The sequence below is a fragment of the Anguilla anguilla genome, chromosome 11, assembly GCF_013347855.1.
Source record: "Anguilla anguilla isolate fAngAng1 chromosome 11, fAngAng1.pri, whole genome shotgun sequence".
NCBI classification, from domain to species: Eukaryota; Metazoa; Chordata; class Actinopteri; order Anguilliformes; family Anguillidae; genus Anguilla; species Anguilla anguilla.
This window is the reverse complement of record NC_049211.1, coordinates 18,133,085-18,149,034: the sequence shown is the minus strand read 5'-3', so window position 1 is coordinate 18,149,034 and position 15,950 is coordinate 18,133,085. Positions and strand designations below refer to the sequence as shown.

The window sequence follows — 15,950 nt, the reverse complement described above, 5'->3', positions numbered from 1 at the left end:
TCAGTGTGTTACACTTTCAAATAAAATTGGAGATGCGTTGGACTATGACATAACAAGAAAAGACATGTCTCATTATTAAATTTTTTTTTAAAAGGAGTTTTGTTTTTATAGAATCTGGTTCATAGTGAACCACAAAATACAACAGTGTACATATGAAAATACAACAAAATCTGTCACTTGAACAAGTAGCAGAAAAGTATCAGGTAAATGCAGCTGCATTTTACAAAATGTATATTTTAGAAATGTTATTAGGTATAAACAGTGTGCTTTTTAAATAGGATTACTGTCATTTTTTAATTTGTGCTTATGACAATATTATGAGTTGACTTGCCATAAATAATCTCTGTTGTGGCAACAGGTTTGAGTCAGTCTGCATCACTGTACATATAGTTGACTTTTTGTGTCAGCAAACTGATGTTTCACAGTTGGGTCTACATCTAGATTTATGCATTAAACAGACATTCTTGTTTAAGATGACTTTTAGAATTGTGCACATAATACGGCTTAGTAAATGCCAGCAAGCACTCTTGTCCAATCAAAACTAAGTGATGGCATATCACATTGCCAAGAATTCACTCAGTAGAAACAGTGGGCCTACATTGTAGGCTTTCTGTACTGAAGATGAAAAATGCAAGTCAAAAGAAAAATGTGTAACTTGTACTGGCAGTATATTAACAAAGCACATGACAGAGTATGACTGAGAGGCATGAGTTATGAACAGCATTATTTTAACAAGCTAATTCAGTACCTCATTGTTATACCACATGTGAAATCCCAACAGCAAAAATTGATATTAAGCATGGGTGTAAATAAAACAAGAGTGGAAAAAATTATATGAGTATTAATTAATACAACTGCTGTACATTACACATACATTATACACCAGAAACTCTGAGATATGAACTCTTTGGAAGTGGGGGTTGTTCAGAACTGTGAAATGTTCTTAACTTTGAAAGTGCTGTCAAAATGCACCAACTTTAATTTGAATCATTTGTTGGGATGAATAATTGTATTACTCCTAGCTCACCAATAATCAAACCAATATAAGTAGGAATCTCATTAGAATATAAATTTTTCCTACATCAGCTTTCAGAAATTCAGGATAATAAGATGAAGTATGATAACCCATTTAAAACTGGCCACTTCTAGCAAAAACCTCCTATCTTGCATTCTCAAGAACAAAAACATTGTGAACTGTATGGTAATGCAATAACGATAGTAGCTGATTTAGATAATCACCAACCTATTGCCTGCAATGGGGAAAACGTGTGTGAAAAGGGCAGTAATTCCTACACAGTTCACCTGATATGGATGTAAATACCCCCAAATGAAAGGTGTCAGTCTGCACTTTAGCGTCTTATTGTTTCATTTCAAATCCAATGTGCTGGAGTACTGAGTCAAAACAACAAAAATCGTGTCACTGTCTAAAAACTTATGGATTGCACAGTAGGCCTGTCTCCATAAAATATGAATATTCTACAATAGGCAACAATGTTTTTTGCCAATAAACACACATATGAAGGAGCTAGATCAGAATATTTTACTGGCAGACTGAGCAGACTGTTATAGGGTAATCACTTTTCAGAGATTCACCAGCATTTCTTTAAAATTTTGTAGGTAAGTAGAACATCTCCATGGTGAACAGTAGGAAAGTGTATGAAGAGGGCTTTTTATAAAATGTAATGCTTTGAATGATGCTGCTTCTCTTGATCAGAGCAAGTTGACAAGTTTTGCATTTTTAGATGCAACAATACATATTTATTTTCTTGCTAGTGTTAGCCGTGTGCATTAGTGAGTTGTCATTTTTCATTTGAAGTGTACTGTATGTCACACACTTAATGGTACACATATTTGATATGTATCAAACATCAATTAATACATATGCATACAATACACTACAAAAGGAATATATTTATTCAGCTAAAATAGTTAATCAAGTGACTTATTTTTGATCCTATGATTATATTTTAGCCATTTTAGGTAAAAGTATGAGCAATAAGCTTAGCTTCCTGAGTCTTGGGAGCATTCTGTTCAGAAGCAGATTCTGTGTATAGTACACTCATATAGACGAATGGGCCAGCAGCCAACACAAACTGATCAGACAGGTTTTAACTTAACTGTGGGCACTGTCTTGGAAGACAGGTATGAGGTGCAGGTAACCTAGATTTTGTCAGTAGACTTAACCTTAGCTAAATAAATCTGACATGTTGCCAGAAAATGTCTGAGACAGAGCTTTCCACTTTGCCTTTTGCTTCTACGTTGCACCAGCTACACTTTCAGCAAGTTAGTGGCCGAGGGGTAGGGTATGTGGCCACAGGGTAGATCCGATAAGAAAAAACATGTGCAGTTTGTGCTACTTATTGCACAACAGCTGCTAATGCTATTCATGCCATATTAGGCCTAAGGAATGACTTGCTAAGACACTGATGCAATTCAAGTGACAGCACAACCACACCCAAGTAGATAGTCAATGCAGTTAGTGACGGTACGAATCCAAGACTTGGAAACAGGAGAAAACAATGTCAAGGAGAAAGAGACTTAAAGTTTTCTGAGCAGGAGCTTGTGATCTTCACAACATAAGTCAATGCTAACAAGCCAAGACTAAATAATTGAAATTTAAGTTTAATGGAAAGGTATCTGATGTGAACTACACAATGGTCAAAGAGGGAATGATCTTACAAGTAGAACCAAAGAAAAATGTTCAGCATTCCGCCCTCCCCCTACACATACACGCACACACATACACACACTAATAAGAGTCTATTTATACTTTTTATATTTATAATTTTAATATTTATTACTATGTGTATCTTTTATTATTATTATTCTTTTGTTGTTTTTGTTTTTGTATGCGTACTTGACTGAAAGATCCGCACAAGAATTCCAATGCCCTTGTACATCTGTACCTGAGCAAATGGCAAATAAAAGTCTTATGTCTTCAGTTCAACGTAAGAAGGGGTAGAAGGTCTTCCGACTGAGCAGGTATGATAATGCAATATGTTCTCAGTGGTCAATTTGTTCTAAGAGGTCAAGTGTTCCAGATCAAATTGTCCAACCAAATATTCAGCCAGAGCAAGTAAGAGTCGAAGGGCAAGATACTGACACCATGCACTTCAACTCCAAATCAAATTCCAATGTGTTATTGATATTTTTATTTGGTTTTGTTGGTAAGTACTAGGTTGAATGAGCTCATAATTTTATAATCTAAGCACCAATCTGATTTTGCACCTTAAGAGAATTCCACTGCTGCTGGCATTCAGGCAAGGTTGGTAAGCTCTCCAATGTTCTGAATCCTACCGCTATCCATATTCTAATGCTTTATTGGCTACAGCCCACAATTTCTGTAGCAGCAATTTCCCTTTGCTTTTTTCCCAATATAAAATAATAATAATAATAATAATAATAAATGAATGGCCATATTTATTTTGTCCACTAAATGGCTCAAAAGGTCAAAAATATGTAGAGACAGAGGGCTGGTGCATCTGATCAGACACAGGGTGCTCATATCCTTGGATCTGCTGTACAATGCTACGAGAATGCAGGTGTTGAAACCATTTAAGTTGTAAAGAATGAAAAACATGCTCATCAAATCAGGTGATCAGAGATAAGAGAGGCTATCTCGGATACTCCTACGGTTTAATTTGTGCAGGACATTGTGAGATAGCTGAAAATCAAATGGAAATATTAAGCAATAGTATCATGAGAAAAGCCATATGGACATACTATCAGAGGCTAAATTCAGAAAATACAAATGTGTGTGTTTCTCCACAGGACAAATACAAGGGCACATGACCCATTCATTGCGGTAAACAATAATTTATTGGATAAAACTGCTGGACTGCATGTATTTAAAATATGGCAATATAGTCTTTTTAAAATGCAAAACACTGAGACAGTGACATTAATTGTGTGTGCATGCAGAAAACGTGCTTGTGTACGTGTAAGACTGTGTGATACGCATTACAGAACTGTCAGTCCACTGTATACTGTAGATACACTAAAATACACAGGGTTGGGTGCCTAAACCTCAGGCAGTAGCTATGGCACAGGTTAAGTACTTATGGCACAGGGGCAGTATCTATTAAAGGGGCAGTATCTATGTGCTATCAACTGTCCCTAAAAGAGGTTCATCTTCCTACCATCAATACTAGAGGAATAGGGTTGGAAGGTGTGGAGATAGCTTAGGGAGTCGGGACTGGGTGCAGGTATATTTGCTATAGGAGGGGTTTTGAAGGCAGGTCAATGAGACAGAGGTCACAAGCTGAGTCAAGAAGCAGGGATACAGCCTGGGATGTGGCGGAAGCTAGACAGTTTATTGGGTGGGTACTGTAACGGCAAGTATAGGACTGGTGTGTATAGGGGCTTTAGCTGGGGTATTGGTGCTGTGTGTAGGGTTTTAGCTAGGATATGGGTACTGTGTGTAGGGTTTTAGCTCGGGTATTGGTGCTGTGTGTAGGGTTTTAGTTGGGGTATTCTTGCTGTGTGTAGGGTATTAGCTAGGGTATTGAAGGTAAGCAGAGGGCCTATAGCAGGGAGGAGCTATAGCTGGGGAATTGGTGGTATGTGGAGGGTGTCCAGGGCACAGTGGTACAGTTCACGCAGTGCTCTCAGTAGCTTCAGGCGGCAAAACATTTGATTGAAGAGGTGAGGCATCGGCTCCTAGAGAGAGAACAAGAGAAATACGTAAAGGGTGGGTTAAGAGCACTGAACTGCTCTTATATAGTTCTGTGGCTAAGAGGTGTGACTGGGGGGAAAAAAGGATAAAAGTATTGGTGAGGAGGAAGCAGTAACAGAGAAGAGGTAGGATCAACAGAACACTGTACCACATGTAAGTGAGTACCACTCAGAAACCATGGGTCACACTGCCACTCAAAACCAGGGTGATCAATTTACTCACAATCAATTATACACCTACAGGTGAAGCGGTGCTGCTCAGAGCTTAATTACATCTTAAGCTACATGTATCAAAATCTGAGTTACTCAATTCAGAAGGGCATGTGATGTCATCACCCTATCTTTTAACACCATGTTACAAGTCAGGTCCGCACAGACATGAGTCAAAGGATGTTCAAAGGATGAGGTTTAGCTCAACAGGCGAGCAACGAGTGCTTGACTGGTCAATTAGGGGGTTGCTGGTTCAAGCATTTTGGGGTCACAGAAATTATATTATAATGCACTTTCAGTGCAGACAGTATCAACTAAAACTGTAAGGCAAGGAAGGTTGGTGGCCATGCTTCAGATATAACTTAGGGGATGAAACCAATAAATGAAATGAAAAGGAGGGAAAGACGGTATGCTCACCCCAAGGACATGAACTCTGTTGTAGTAGGAGCTGAAATCCTTACTGAGAGACACCAAGAACCTGCAGACCTACAAATACACACATACTGCATATAAGTTATTGTGTTTACATGCACGATATACATGTAAAAAAAATTATATATACATGGCCAACATTACAACGCAGTTATTTTGCAGATGTTTTTATCCAGAGTGGCTTACTAAAGCACAAAACATTGTGTGCTCACATGTTTTACAAAGAAAACGAATAAAAACAAGCACATCCGTAATCTCAACAGGTGACAGATAGAAAATGCATATTTCCCCAGACACAGTACATATTGCCAAATCACACAAGGCCTGGTAATTGCACCTGAACTTGAAGCTACATTTTGTCATCCACAGACACACAGGTGAAGACGCTACAACACCTGTTCTGTTTTCAGTGTCGCTCTTGCCCCATCTCCCCCTTGCTCCAGAGCTTGTCCCGATTGTTCCAGTAATTCAGAAAATGGAATGAGGTAATTAAACAGCAGAAGCCACTCTCCCTATGTTAAGAGCAGAAAAAGACAATTAATACTCTACATCGTTAATGTAGCACCATGGGAGTCCGAGCTTCCCAGAGTGACATTTGCATGTTTTTAATGTGAATTCAACAAATCAATGAAGTGAGCCTGTGAGTGGTCCTGCCGCATGAACAATCACTTATTTTTTATAAATACATGGTTTTAATTTCATGTCTTCTCTTCACACTTATTTTACAGAATCAGAGGTCTATGAAATGTGTTGCCTCTCTGGTGTTTAGCTAAATTGTACCACCTGCTCATATCTACCATTATCTTAGCATCGGGCCAATACCAATAGGTTGTTTCATCTTAATTTGGCTGATATGGCCCCAGTAATACTGTGCATCAATAGCAGATATCTATGGTTGAATACAGTAGAACTGACACAACTTGGTAGAATTACTGTACCTCTTCTTTCAAAGCAGAGAAATCCAGCTGAGACCCGTCAGGGATTTCTGGGTAAAGTCCTGTGAGACAGAGTCTACATAAGTCTATTTTACTTGTGTATGTAAACCAACATATCATTATATAAAGCTGGCACACACATCATATATAAGCGTGTGTACGTGTAACTGGGAGACTGTATACTCTGTAGGTAATATCTTATTACCCCTCTGCCCCCTCTCTCACCTTGCTCCACCGCTCGCTCGTAGCTGTTGAAAAGTGTGTGTAGCCGGGCACAGTTGTACATGACGAAGACTCCGCCTCTTGGACCCTTGGTGGACACACCCCCTTCCCTCTGCACATCCAGGGTCACCTGTAATACTAGCTGTCAGTCCCCTCAAAACTGTTACTACAAAAACACATATATGCATCAATGGAGATGGCAGATGGCTGGTAAAAGGCAGCCACTGTAACTCACTGGACTGGTGTGAGCTGTGGACAGCAGCTCAAACCTCACAGTGGCAGAGGTCATAACCCTGATGATGTCATCCCAAGTCTGTCCTGGAAGTTATATAACACTATCAGAAACACTACGCCCCTCCACGCACTCAACAGAAAAGCCATTTCACAGAGAACTATGAACACCAACTATGAACTATGAGACCAATCCCACCTTCGACTTGCTCTCCATACTTCATCTCGGATGCCTCTTTCATCTGCATTCTTCTTAACCTGCAGGGAGAGAGTGACACAATGGGACCCACTAGAACAGAAACTGAGATTGTGACATACTGGCTCGTTTTGTTTTCAGACGGCAAGCCCACCCCTCAGTTTAGTGTATGTGCAAATTCATTCGAAAAGTAGGACAGCTACTTCAGCATATTCTGACTTTCATTGGCTTGTGTTTACAGCACTTAGTAAGCACCACCTCTGGTTTCTTCCTGAAAGTTCATTGATGTTTCCTGTGCATGTAGCTATTAAGCTGCTTTCATGAGAAAGAACACAGAAATGGACACCTGTGACGACCTGTTTTATTCCACCCTCACTTTCCACTTTCAGTGTTTACACTATCCACTTGAAAGCTGAAGGATTTTTTGCTGCATTTGCCAGAGACATTGACAAGAATTTAGCAATGGGGAACTACTCCATTATTTTCAGTTTTCCAGAGACCTTTGTGGGCAATGCAGTATGAATAGAGGTTTTGCACATCCTGTTTTTCAAAATGCACACATTTACGAAATGCACACAATGGTGCAATAGGAAGCACAACAGCTTCAGTTTTCTATAACCTCTTGCGTTTGTGATAAAATCAAAATCCATCTAGCTGAATCATGTTAACTGATATAATCCAAGTCATCTTATTTTCTTGTACAATGCCATACCTATAGGCTACTCACATACACATAATGTGGTTATGTTCCTCTGCATAAAAGGCATTAAGTCATAGTCTGAATTATGACTTAATGCCTTTTTTGCACAGGGACCTAAGTAACCACACAATGTTTACTGAGTAGTTTATATGTACAACATTGTACAAGAAAATAAGTTGTGAGGTGTATGACATGTCAGCTTGATAAATGTTACGAGGCACAAGAGTAGAGCTACATTAGTGTAGCTCAACCCTCCAAATGATGTTCTCAGCAACAATGGTCTTAACTAGACACTGGCTACCAGCGTACCAGTTCAGACTTTACCATCCCCAGTTGTGATTTGTCATATTCAATAGTTGGCCAGTGGATAAACTTGGTTTCCTGCAAATTGAGTGGGCTTATCCTCAAATGCAGTACTTTCCTGGCCAGGATTTATAGCTGCGAGGCTACAGAAATGCCTGGCTAGCAAGGCTATCAAGATAGAAGGACAAAATACTGAATAATACCTGAATTAAATGTGAACCATTAGGATACTCACTGGAGATACTGGATAGCACTCAGCTGAGTCCCAGGTGTCTTTACTGGTCCACAAACCAGGTGTTTCTGAGTGAGAAAGAAAGTGTTATAGAGTTTAGGCAGCGGCCAGGACACACTGTGAGAGTCCATGTTCTGAGTAGTGCTGGAGTAGCGCTGGAGCAGCTCACCTGTGTGAATGTGGCACCCCCTGCTCTCCAAAGCACGGCCATCTGCTGCTGACGGAACTCATCCTGACAGCAAGTGACATGGAAAACAGCTGCCACAGGGACCTAGAGCACACAAAGACAGAGCTATGCATGCTATATAATTCATGCAAAAATACACAAACATAAAATAAACATTTGTAACATTCTTGGGATACATAGTGTGCGAGCTACCTAACACTGGTGACAGGCTAGCCAACATTAAAGTGGTTGTGGTCATTTTTTTGTAAACATCTGCAATGCAGCTTGCAAAAACCTGTTGTAAATCTAGACGGAACATACAGTGTATCTTAGCTGTCTACTGTAGCTTTACAATATCTGAAAAAGACTGTGAGCTCTATGCTTTCACAGTAGCAGTATTCTTGTCATGAAAAAGTGTAGCAAGAAAGCCACATTTGATAGCTTGACATAGTAATCAAGGAGTGTTGTATTAAAAGGAATGTACAGTACATGCAATGGAAAACAAGCTACACCCACTTCTGCAGCAGCAGCTACGTCAGGGTTCATCCATGGCTTATGTATTTATGCCGAATGAAAACAAGGAACTGGAGTGGAATAAGATGGAATGAATCAACATTTTCTGGAAATAATAGTACTTTTAATAAGTAGAAGCCTGCCCAGTCAGTAAATTTAAATAGCAGTCAGAGCTGGTCAATATCAGTAGAAAATTATTCTGATTAGGGCCTAACTGCATGATATTTAATGAAAGAAACATTGGCTCCCTGGAACCCAAACAGGTTGGGTTACATGGATGGATAGGTGAGGGGGCGAACTAAGTTTGGGAGTCAGTGGGGAATGGCTGAATAATGATCCTTATTCTGTATGGAGACATATTCCGATTATGCCATTTACATGTATCATGAAAGGAATAACCCAATCTTATTCCTGTATACATGGTTAGCTGAATATTCCATTTTCGTCCTTCAGTCAGTGGTAAAGTGTTAGGGTTAGCGGTAGCATCTTAGTACATATCCCATGCATATAAAGCATTTAAAATTTGCTGGGTGTGAACCACTGGTATTGTTTTGTTTCTTTGCCTTAAAATTAGAGCTTTCAATATTAATGCATTAACTCATGAAATTAATTTTCAAAAGATGACTGCATTAAACTTTTTAACAGAATTACAACAGCATTTTCTTATTTTGGCTTAATCACGAGTTAACGTGAAAGCTGATAGCCCTACTTAAAATACATTGTTTTCAAGGCCTTCCACCTGTCTAATTTGTTCTGCGGTTTGACTGAACTCATTGTCTTTCATTTTCATATTTTTAGAGTTAGCTAGCTAGCTAACTAACTTCAACACCTTGTGAATCTGTACACGTGCAGACCATGCTTTAAGAGTTGTGAATGGAATAAGGTGTTTGCACGTTTTTAATTGCGGATTATTAGAGGCATATGCAACCTAGCTCATTTACATTTTGCATATTCGGAATAAGGGCTTAACTGGGTTTGACTTTCAGAATAAGGTGTTTACATGGGCTATATCATAACCAGAACATTTGAGTTTTCCAAATAAGGAATAATAATGTGCATGTAAACATGGTCAATGAAGGATGAGGGAGGAGCAGAGAGTTATTGGGGCTAGTGACAGAGTAGATAAGGTTATTAGTGTCTACTGACTCACCTGGAAGCCCAATACAGCCCTCTGCAGTTCAGCCAGCTGAAGCACACTGTCTCTCTGCACTGAAGAGATGGAGAAGTTACAAACATTTTATACATGCAGATCAAAAACATGCAGTATACATTTAACAAGCACTGATCCCAAACATGATATACACACTCTCTAAGCATCGGAGAACAGAGACAATTACTTAGTTCTCAGGTAGAATGTGCTCACTCCTTACCGGTGTAGGTGCCCAAGTTGGGGTCATATCCTTGCAGCCTGTTTTCCTCAACTACTCTTTTCAGGTTTATCTTCACAGCCAAATTTTCCTCCCTACTCCTCTCATTAACCATCCCCTTTCCTTCATTCCTGCTCTTCTCCTTCTCCATCTCCTCTTCACTCTCTCTGTATGGGGAATTTAGCAAGACCTCCCACAGCTCCTCTTCTCTCTGGTCATTATCAGAGCTGACAGGTACTGTTGACCAATCCATCCCAAGTAATTTTAGGAAGACAATGATTTCACTCCCCTCTTGTAGGACAGGACAGTAGGAGACGGAGTACCTGAAAGAGAAAACAATGTTACACACATACACACGCATGCATGCAGGCACACCTAAAGCTCTTCATCCTTCCACTCACCCTTGCCTCTGCAGCAGTGCACCCAGGTGATCAGCCAGCAGTAGTGTCCGTAGTTGCCCCAGGGTCAGGGTGTCAGGGCTGAGCAGATTGTGTCTAGGGTGCAAGGTTGGGCAATTCAGCACCACACCTACCTGCTTATTACAGGAGGGTTGTACATACTTAGAGGTTCCACATAACACATCCTGAAAACTGGCGACACGGTCAATTCGTAACCTAAGCCCTTCCTCTATCACCTCACCCCCTGCAATGGGCAACACCCCACCACTGTGGGTGGACAGAACTCTGTCCATCACATAAGGAGGAACCTGTAACACACAAACACATGCAGTGTGAACTCCCACAACAGGCACATATTTTCTCATTAGTCTGCATTAGTGATATGAATACTTGAATATAAATACAAAAACAACTCAGTTTGACGCACGAGATCATTGCCTTTAAAATGACTTGGTTTACAGTGCCCCAGATAGCTAAAAGCAGTGAGGTGTTAATCGATCTAGCCGCAGGGGGGAAATGTCGTCCTATAGCCTAATTCATGGTAATGTTGACAGTGAACAAAATTAACTATACAAGGAGCATTCATAATTAACAGTAAAAGATGTTGCTAAGACAAAATAATGTTGCATGTTAATATGTCATAGTTCAACCTATCAATGATTGCGTCGCGAGCTGACATTCCATGTGAGTCGATCAATGGCATGCGTTAAGACCACAGCAGCGCGTTGAACTGAAATGTTAATATAAAAATATATACGTTAATACCAACCTTTCCGTCCCTGAATAGTGTGGTCAGTACTGTTGTGGGTGACAAGAAGTCCCGATTTCGCAGATTTTTTGCGCTACTTTCCTTAAACCATAGCTTTCCTGGCTCATTCGAGCCCGTCTGCCCACTGAAAAGGCACCCAGGTTCGGCAACACTGTCCAGCTCTCCCCGTAGAGCGGAGCTCAGCGCTTGGACTGTCGAGCTGATCCGAAACGGCGACTCTTCTTTGTTTTCCATCACAAGCTTAAACCGTAAACATCATTCCTGATGTACACACGAGTTATGAATCTATTTTTTTCAGGAAGATAGCTAGACGTTCAACATCTAAAATATCACGTACGATTCTACCCAGCCATCAAGCCATTTCCACCAACTGCCCGTTAAATATTTAGCATTCTCTACGCGGAACCTAATATTGTCCTTCCTTTGTTTCCGTAATACTGATTTTTTTGTATCCCAGGAGGAAGTAGCCATATCTTCCATTCGGGTTTCTTACGCTCTATATTCAGAACACAGTTTAGTGGTTCAGCTGTATGGTGCACCGATAATGATCTGTGCACAAAGCGTATACGACAAATTCATTGGAATACGCTGTGTCTGTGGTACTCCCATTCTCTGATTACCTTTCACACAAACTTACTCAAAATCTTGCGAGGCAAGGGTGTGCATGGACACAGTTTGTGTTCCGTGTAGTTTGTTCAAGGGCAACAAGCAAAGGTTGAAGTCTCCATTGCACACAGTGAAAATTAAGTGAAGCCCCTACCGTAAAGTGGTAGCAATTAATCTGCTGCCGAACAAGTGTATTTAAAGGCAGATATTCCACTGGAAAAAGCGGATAATCACAAATGATATATATTTTTTAAACGAACAGTTCTTTTAATTATGTTGTCTTGAGTTGTGTTTGCTATGAGTGTTTTTGAAGAGGTCTGTGTGTGTATTGGCTGGTGGGGGTATAGATGTGTTTATGTTTGGGAATTGATTGATTGATTTTCTCTTTCACTGTCCTTGATATCAGCTTGCATTTTTATTTAGAGAATGACATAAAACGAGGCATCCAGAAGTCGGCAAACAATTCCGTTTTTCTGTCTGATTATGTATTTAAAAAGTCAAATAAAAACAGTTGTACAAAAAAAAAATCTATCTGTGTGTATGTGCATGTGCATGTGCATGTGTCTGTAGTACCTGGCCCTTCTGTTGAGGCTAACCAGTGGTTTGCATCTTGCTATGAACCCTCTTAAGTTCCCTTTATGGTAGTCTTTGAGACATATATGCCTACGTCCTGGAGAGTGTTCTTGATCAGTTCAACAGTTGAAAGGGGTTTTTTCTTTATATTTGAAAGTATTTTGGGCATCCACTGCAGATTACCAGATCATTTGCTATTGCTGAGGTCACCAGTGCATTCCTGCTTCTAAACCATGTATCAAACAGTTGATTTTGACATGCCCACTGCTTTGGCTATGTCTCTGATTTATTCTGATTTTTCAGTCTCATGATGGCCTACTTTAATGGCATGGACATTTCAATTTCATGGTGCGAAGACATGCAGCTGTCCAAGAAACAGCTGAGCAACCAATTGTCTAATTACTTTTGCGCCCATAAAAATGGGGTGGCTATTTATAAAAAGGGCTGTAATTCCTACATGGATCACCCAATATGTACATATGCATTGAATTAATGCCCTTAAACTAAAGCTAACAGTCTGCACTTCAACCTCATAGTCATTGTTCCATTTCAAATCTAGTGATCCAATGTGCTTGAGTACAGAGCCAAAACAACAACAACAACAACAAAAAATGTTTCATTCAAAGAGTGAACTGTTAATAGCTTCTACTTAACGCACACATTGCTTTTTCTTTTAGTTCTTCTTGGGTTTCATTTTAAATAGACTTAGACTTTATTTAAATATGAGACATTATCGAGTCACTTGCATACTGTTGTCATTGTGTTCTCTCCGGTAAGAGGAAACATTATTAAGGAACATAGTTTTACATTAATGAAAAAAGTTGTTTTAATTGAGCCATTGAAAAATTCAATAATTAAACAGGAGGCATTGAAAGTGCAGCCATAAATTACTGCCCTTAATTAACCTATGTACAGCAAGGTGGAAGGGTTTATAAACGATAGCATTATCAAAATGAAAATACAGATGAAATACATTCACTTTCGGTTTGAGTCTGTAACCACAAAGCAGTACAATGTCTTAACATTAACATTAGAGATAAGAGGTAACCTGTCTAGGTTTATTTTCAACAGCCAATCTACCTTGATGGTCCCTATGTTATATATATATATAACATATATATATATATATATATATATATATATCAGTACAAAAAGGATTTATTTCCTCTTCAAGAGATTGGCCTTGACAGGAGGACGGTGAAGTTTGTGATTGACTGTCACTCTGGGCTGACACGATTTTCCCGATGGCTTTTTTGTGTCTGGCGAACCGGGAGAAAACGTGTCATTCTAGAGCATTGCCATGCCTCTTCGATAAGCCACTAGACCCTCTCATAAACACACACACACAAACACACACACACAGTTACATGTAAGAAGAATGATCCCTCTTGAATCTTTCTCTAACCTCAAGACTTTGTTTTACTTTTGAGGTGAGATGATGGATATTTGTCATGGTTCTGAGTAGAGGAACAGATAGTCGGGTAGGAGATAACATGCCGGTCTGTACGCATGCAGGGACAGTGTGGATGGGGGCATGATGCCCCAGTACCAGAGATTTAAAGCAGATATCTACTGCAATCAGTGGCCAGTGGAAAGAAATATGTAGAAATTAGCAGAGAGGGCAGCACTGGGGTATGTGAGGAGGCATTTTGTTAAGTAGTGGAGTTACAGGATTGTGGTATAGGGTACAGGCTTTTGTACATGGCATCCATCACTGATCCTGGATCTGTATTCCACTGTAGAGGCCACCAGGAAACTCAAGTTGAACCTGATTTCAGGTCGAGACTTGTGCGTTCTCCACCCACTGTCTTTTGTTTCTACCGCTTTCAGTTTGGCACTCTTAACCATACACACACTCACAGATTAAAGCACACGCAGCACCCTCACATCAAACAGACACTAACTCACAAACAAGTTCATAGTTGTAAACACAATAATTTACACAGAAACTAGACACTTACATATAACCCTAATTCCTTTCAGTCTTTTCTCATATCCTCCTTCTGCAGTAGATATGGCAGTAAGGAGGGGAAACGGAATCCACATCCAGCTGCCGCTGTCAGTTACAGCTGCATTATGGGTTCCGTTACCACCCCTTCTGCTAGCATGACTACAGCCATTCCTGTCCCCACTCTGACATCAAAGGGACAAAGCAAAATACTTATTTTAATTATTTCAGAAATATCTTTTTATTTCTTGCCTTTTCTCTCTAACAGTTTACAAGAAGGAACTTTATCTTTTTAACCGAAACAGTTAAAACAGTTTGTAAATTTACTTTAATTTAGAAATGAATATGCAACAACTGTTAGTCTATGATGCATTTGAAAAGTATGCATGTGTTTACGTATTATACTTATCTTGTTATCGACATTTGACAATCCTGAAAAACCTGTTCTTTGAATTCAATGAAGAGAAGACATGGTTGAGTCAGGCAATGAGGCAGAACAGATGAGAATAAGACTGAAGAAAGAAGAGCAGGGTAATCATATTTTTCTTGAGTTATGAAAGGTTATTAAATGTACCTAAATTTAAAATAAATATTTAAAATAAACATGGTTTAGAAATCCCACTCTGCCAAATCAGTAGCAATAACACTCAGTACCATTTCAGTTAATTTCTTATGAATTACAAGAATCTTAGAAGTGCTTTTTATCAGATTGAGGCAGAGAATGATAACAGCTGAATGAGGGTTCCAATTAATTAGAGGCAGAAAAATGAGAATACACTGAGAATAAAAAATATCAGCAAGAAAGAGAATAAGATTATGCGAGAGAAAGGGAGAAAACAGGAAGGCAGTAGTAGAGGGAAAAATAAACAAATGAAGACAGGATAGCCACACATGGTGAGAGAATAGGGCCTGTGTGAAAGTTACTTCAACTTTGAAATAGGTTTACTGTACCTTCCAAAGCCACTGTCCTAATCTTTACCTCCTTTCCACTCCTCCTCTGCGTTCGTCTGTTTGTATGAGAGAGCCAGGCTCTATTTATGAGCCCTGACTTCCTCTTTACCATCAAGAGTCATTTTCACTTTCTCTTCTTCACAGTAACCGAGTCCAGGTTTCCTCCTCCTCCGTCCACTCCCAGTCCATCTTTGCTTGTCTTCATTTTCATGATCTTATTTCTTGACATGACACCTACTAAATACTAGCCTACTAAATATTCTTTGTACGATTGTATATCTAGCTGTACGCTACCCTGATATTGTACATGTGTTATTTGTTCCTATTATGTTATTTAAAACCAAAACATTTAAAGGCCAAAAAATGTATCATGATTTCAGCATAAACATAAAATGTGTGTGTGTATATATATATATATATATGTGTGTGTGTGTGTGTGTGTGTGTGTGCAGGTAAACGTACACAGGTGTGGGTTGGGGGGAGGCGGAGGGTGTCTGGAAAGTCCAGTGATTCCAGATATTAAG

At 39.5% G+C, this 15,950-nt stretch overlaps 1 protein-coding gene across 1 annotated transcript; it reads right to left on the bottom strand.

Moving 5' to 3' along the window:
• Window positions 1-3,796: 3,796 nt before the first annotated feature.
• On the bottom strand, window positions 3,797-12,451 carry dalrd3 (DALR anticodon binding domain containing 3). Its single transcript, XM_035383493.1, has 13 exons — window positions 11,349-12,451; window positions 10,583-10,887; window positions 10,185-10,504; window positions 9,965-10,023; window positions 8,305-8,406; window positions 8,139-8,203; window positions 6,904-6,962; window positions 6,709-6,791; window positions 6,477-6,603; window positions 6,255-6,313; window positions 5,712-5,828; window positions 5,302-5,370; window positions 3,797-4,659 (listed from the first exon to the last, which is right to left on the bottom strand). Exons 1-13 carry the CDS (start codon window positions 11,580-11,582, stop codon window positions 4,540-4,542), a joined length of 1,719 nt encoding a protein of 572 aa, XP_035239384.1. The 5' UTR covers window positions 11,583-12,451; the 3' UTR covers window positions 3,797-4,539.
• Between the last annotated feature and the right edge of the window lie 3,499 nt (window positions 12,452-15,950).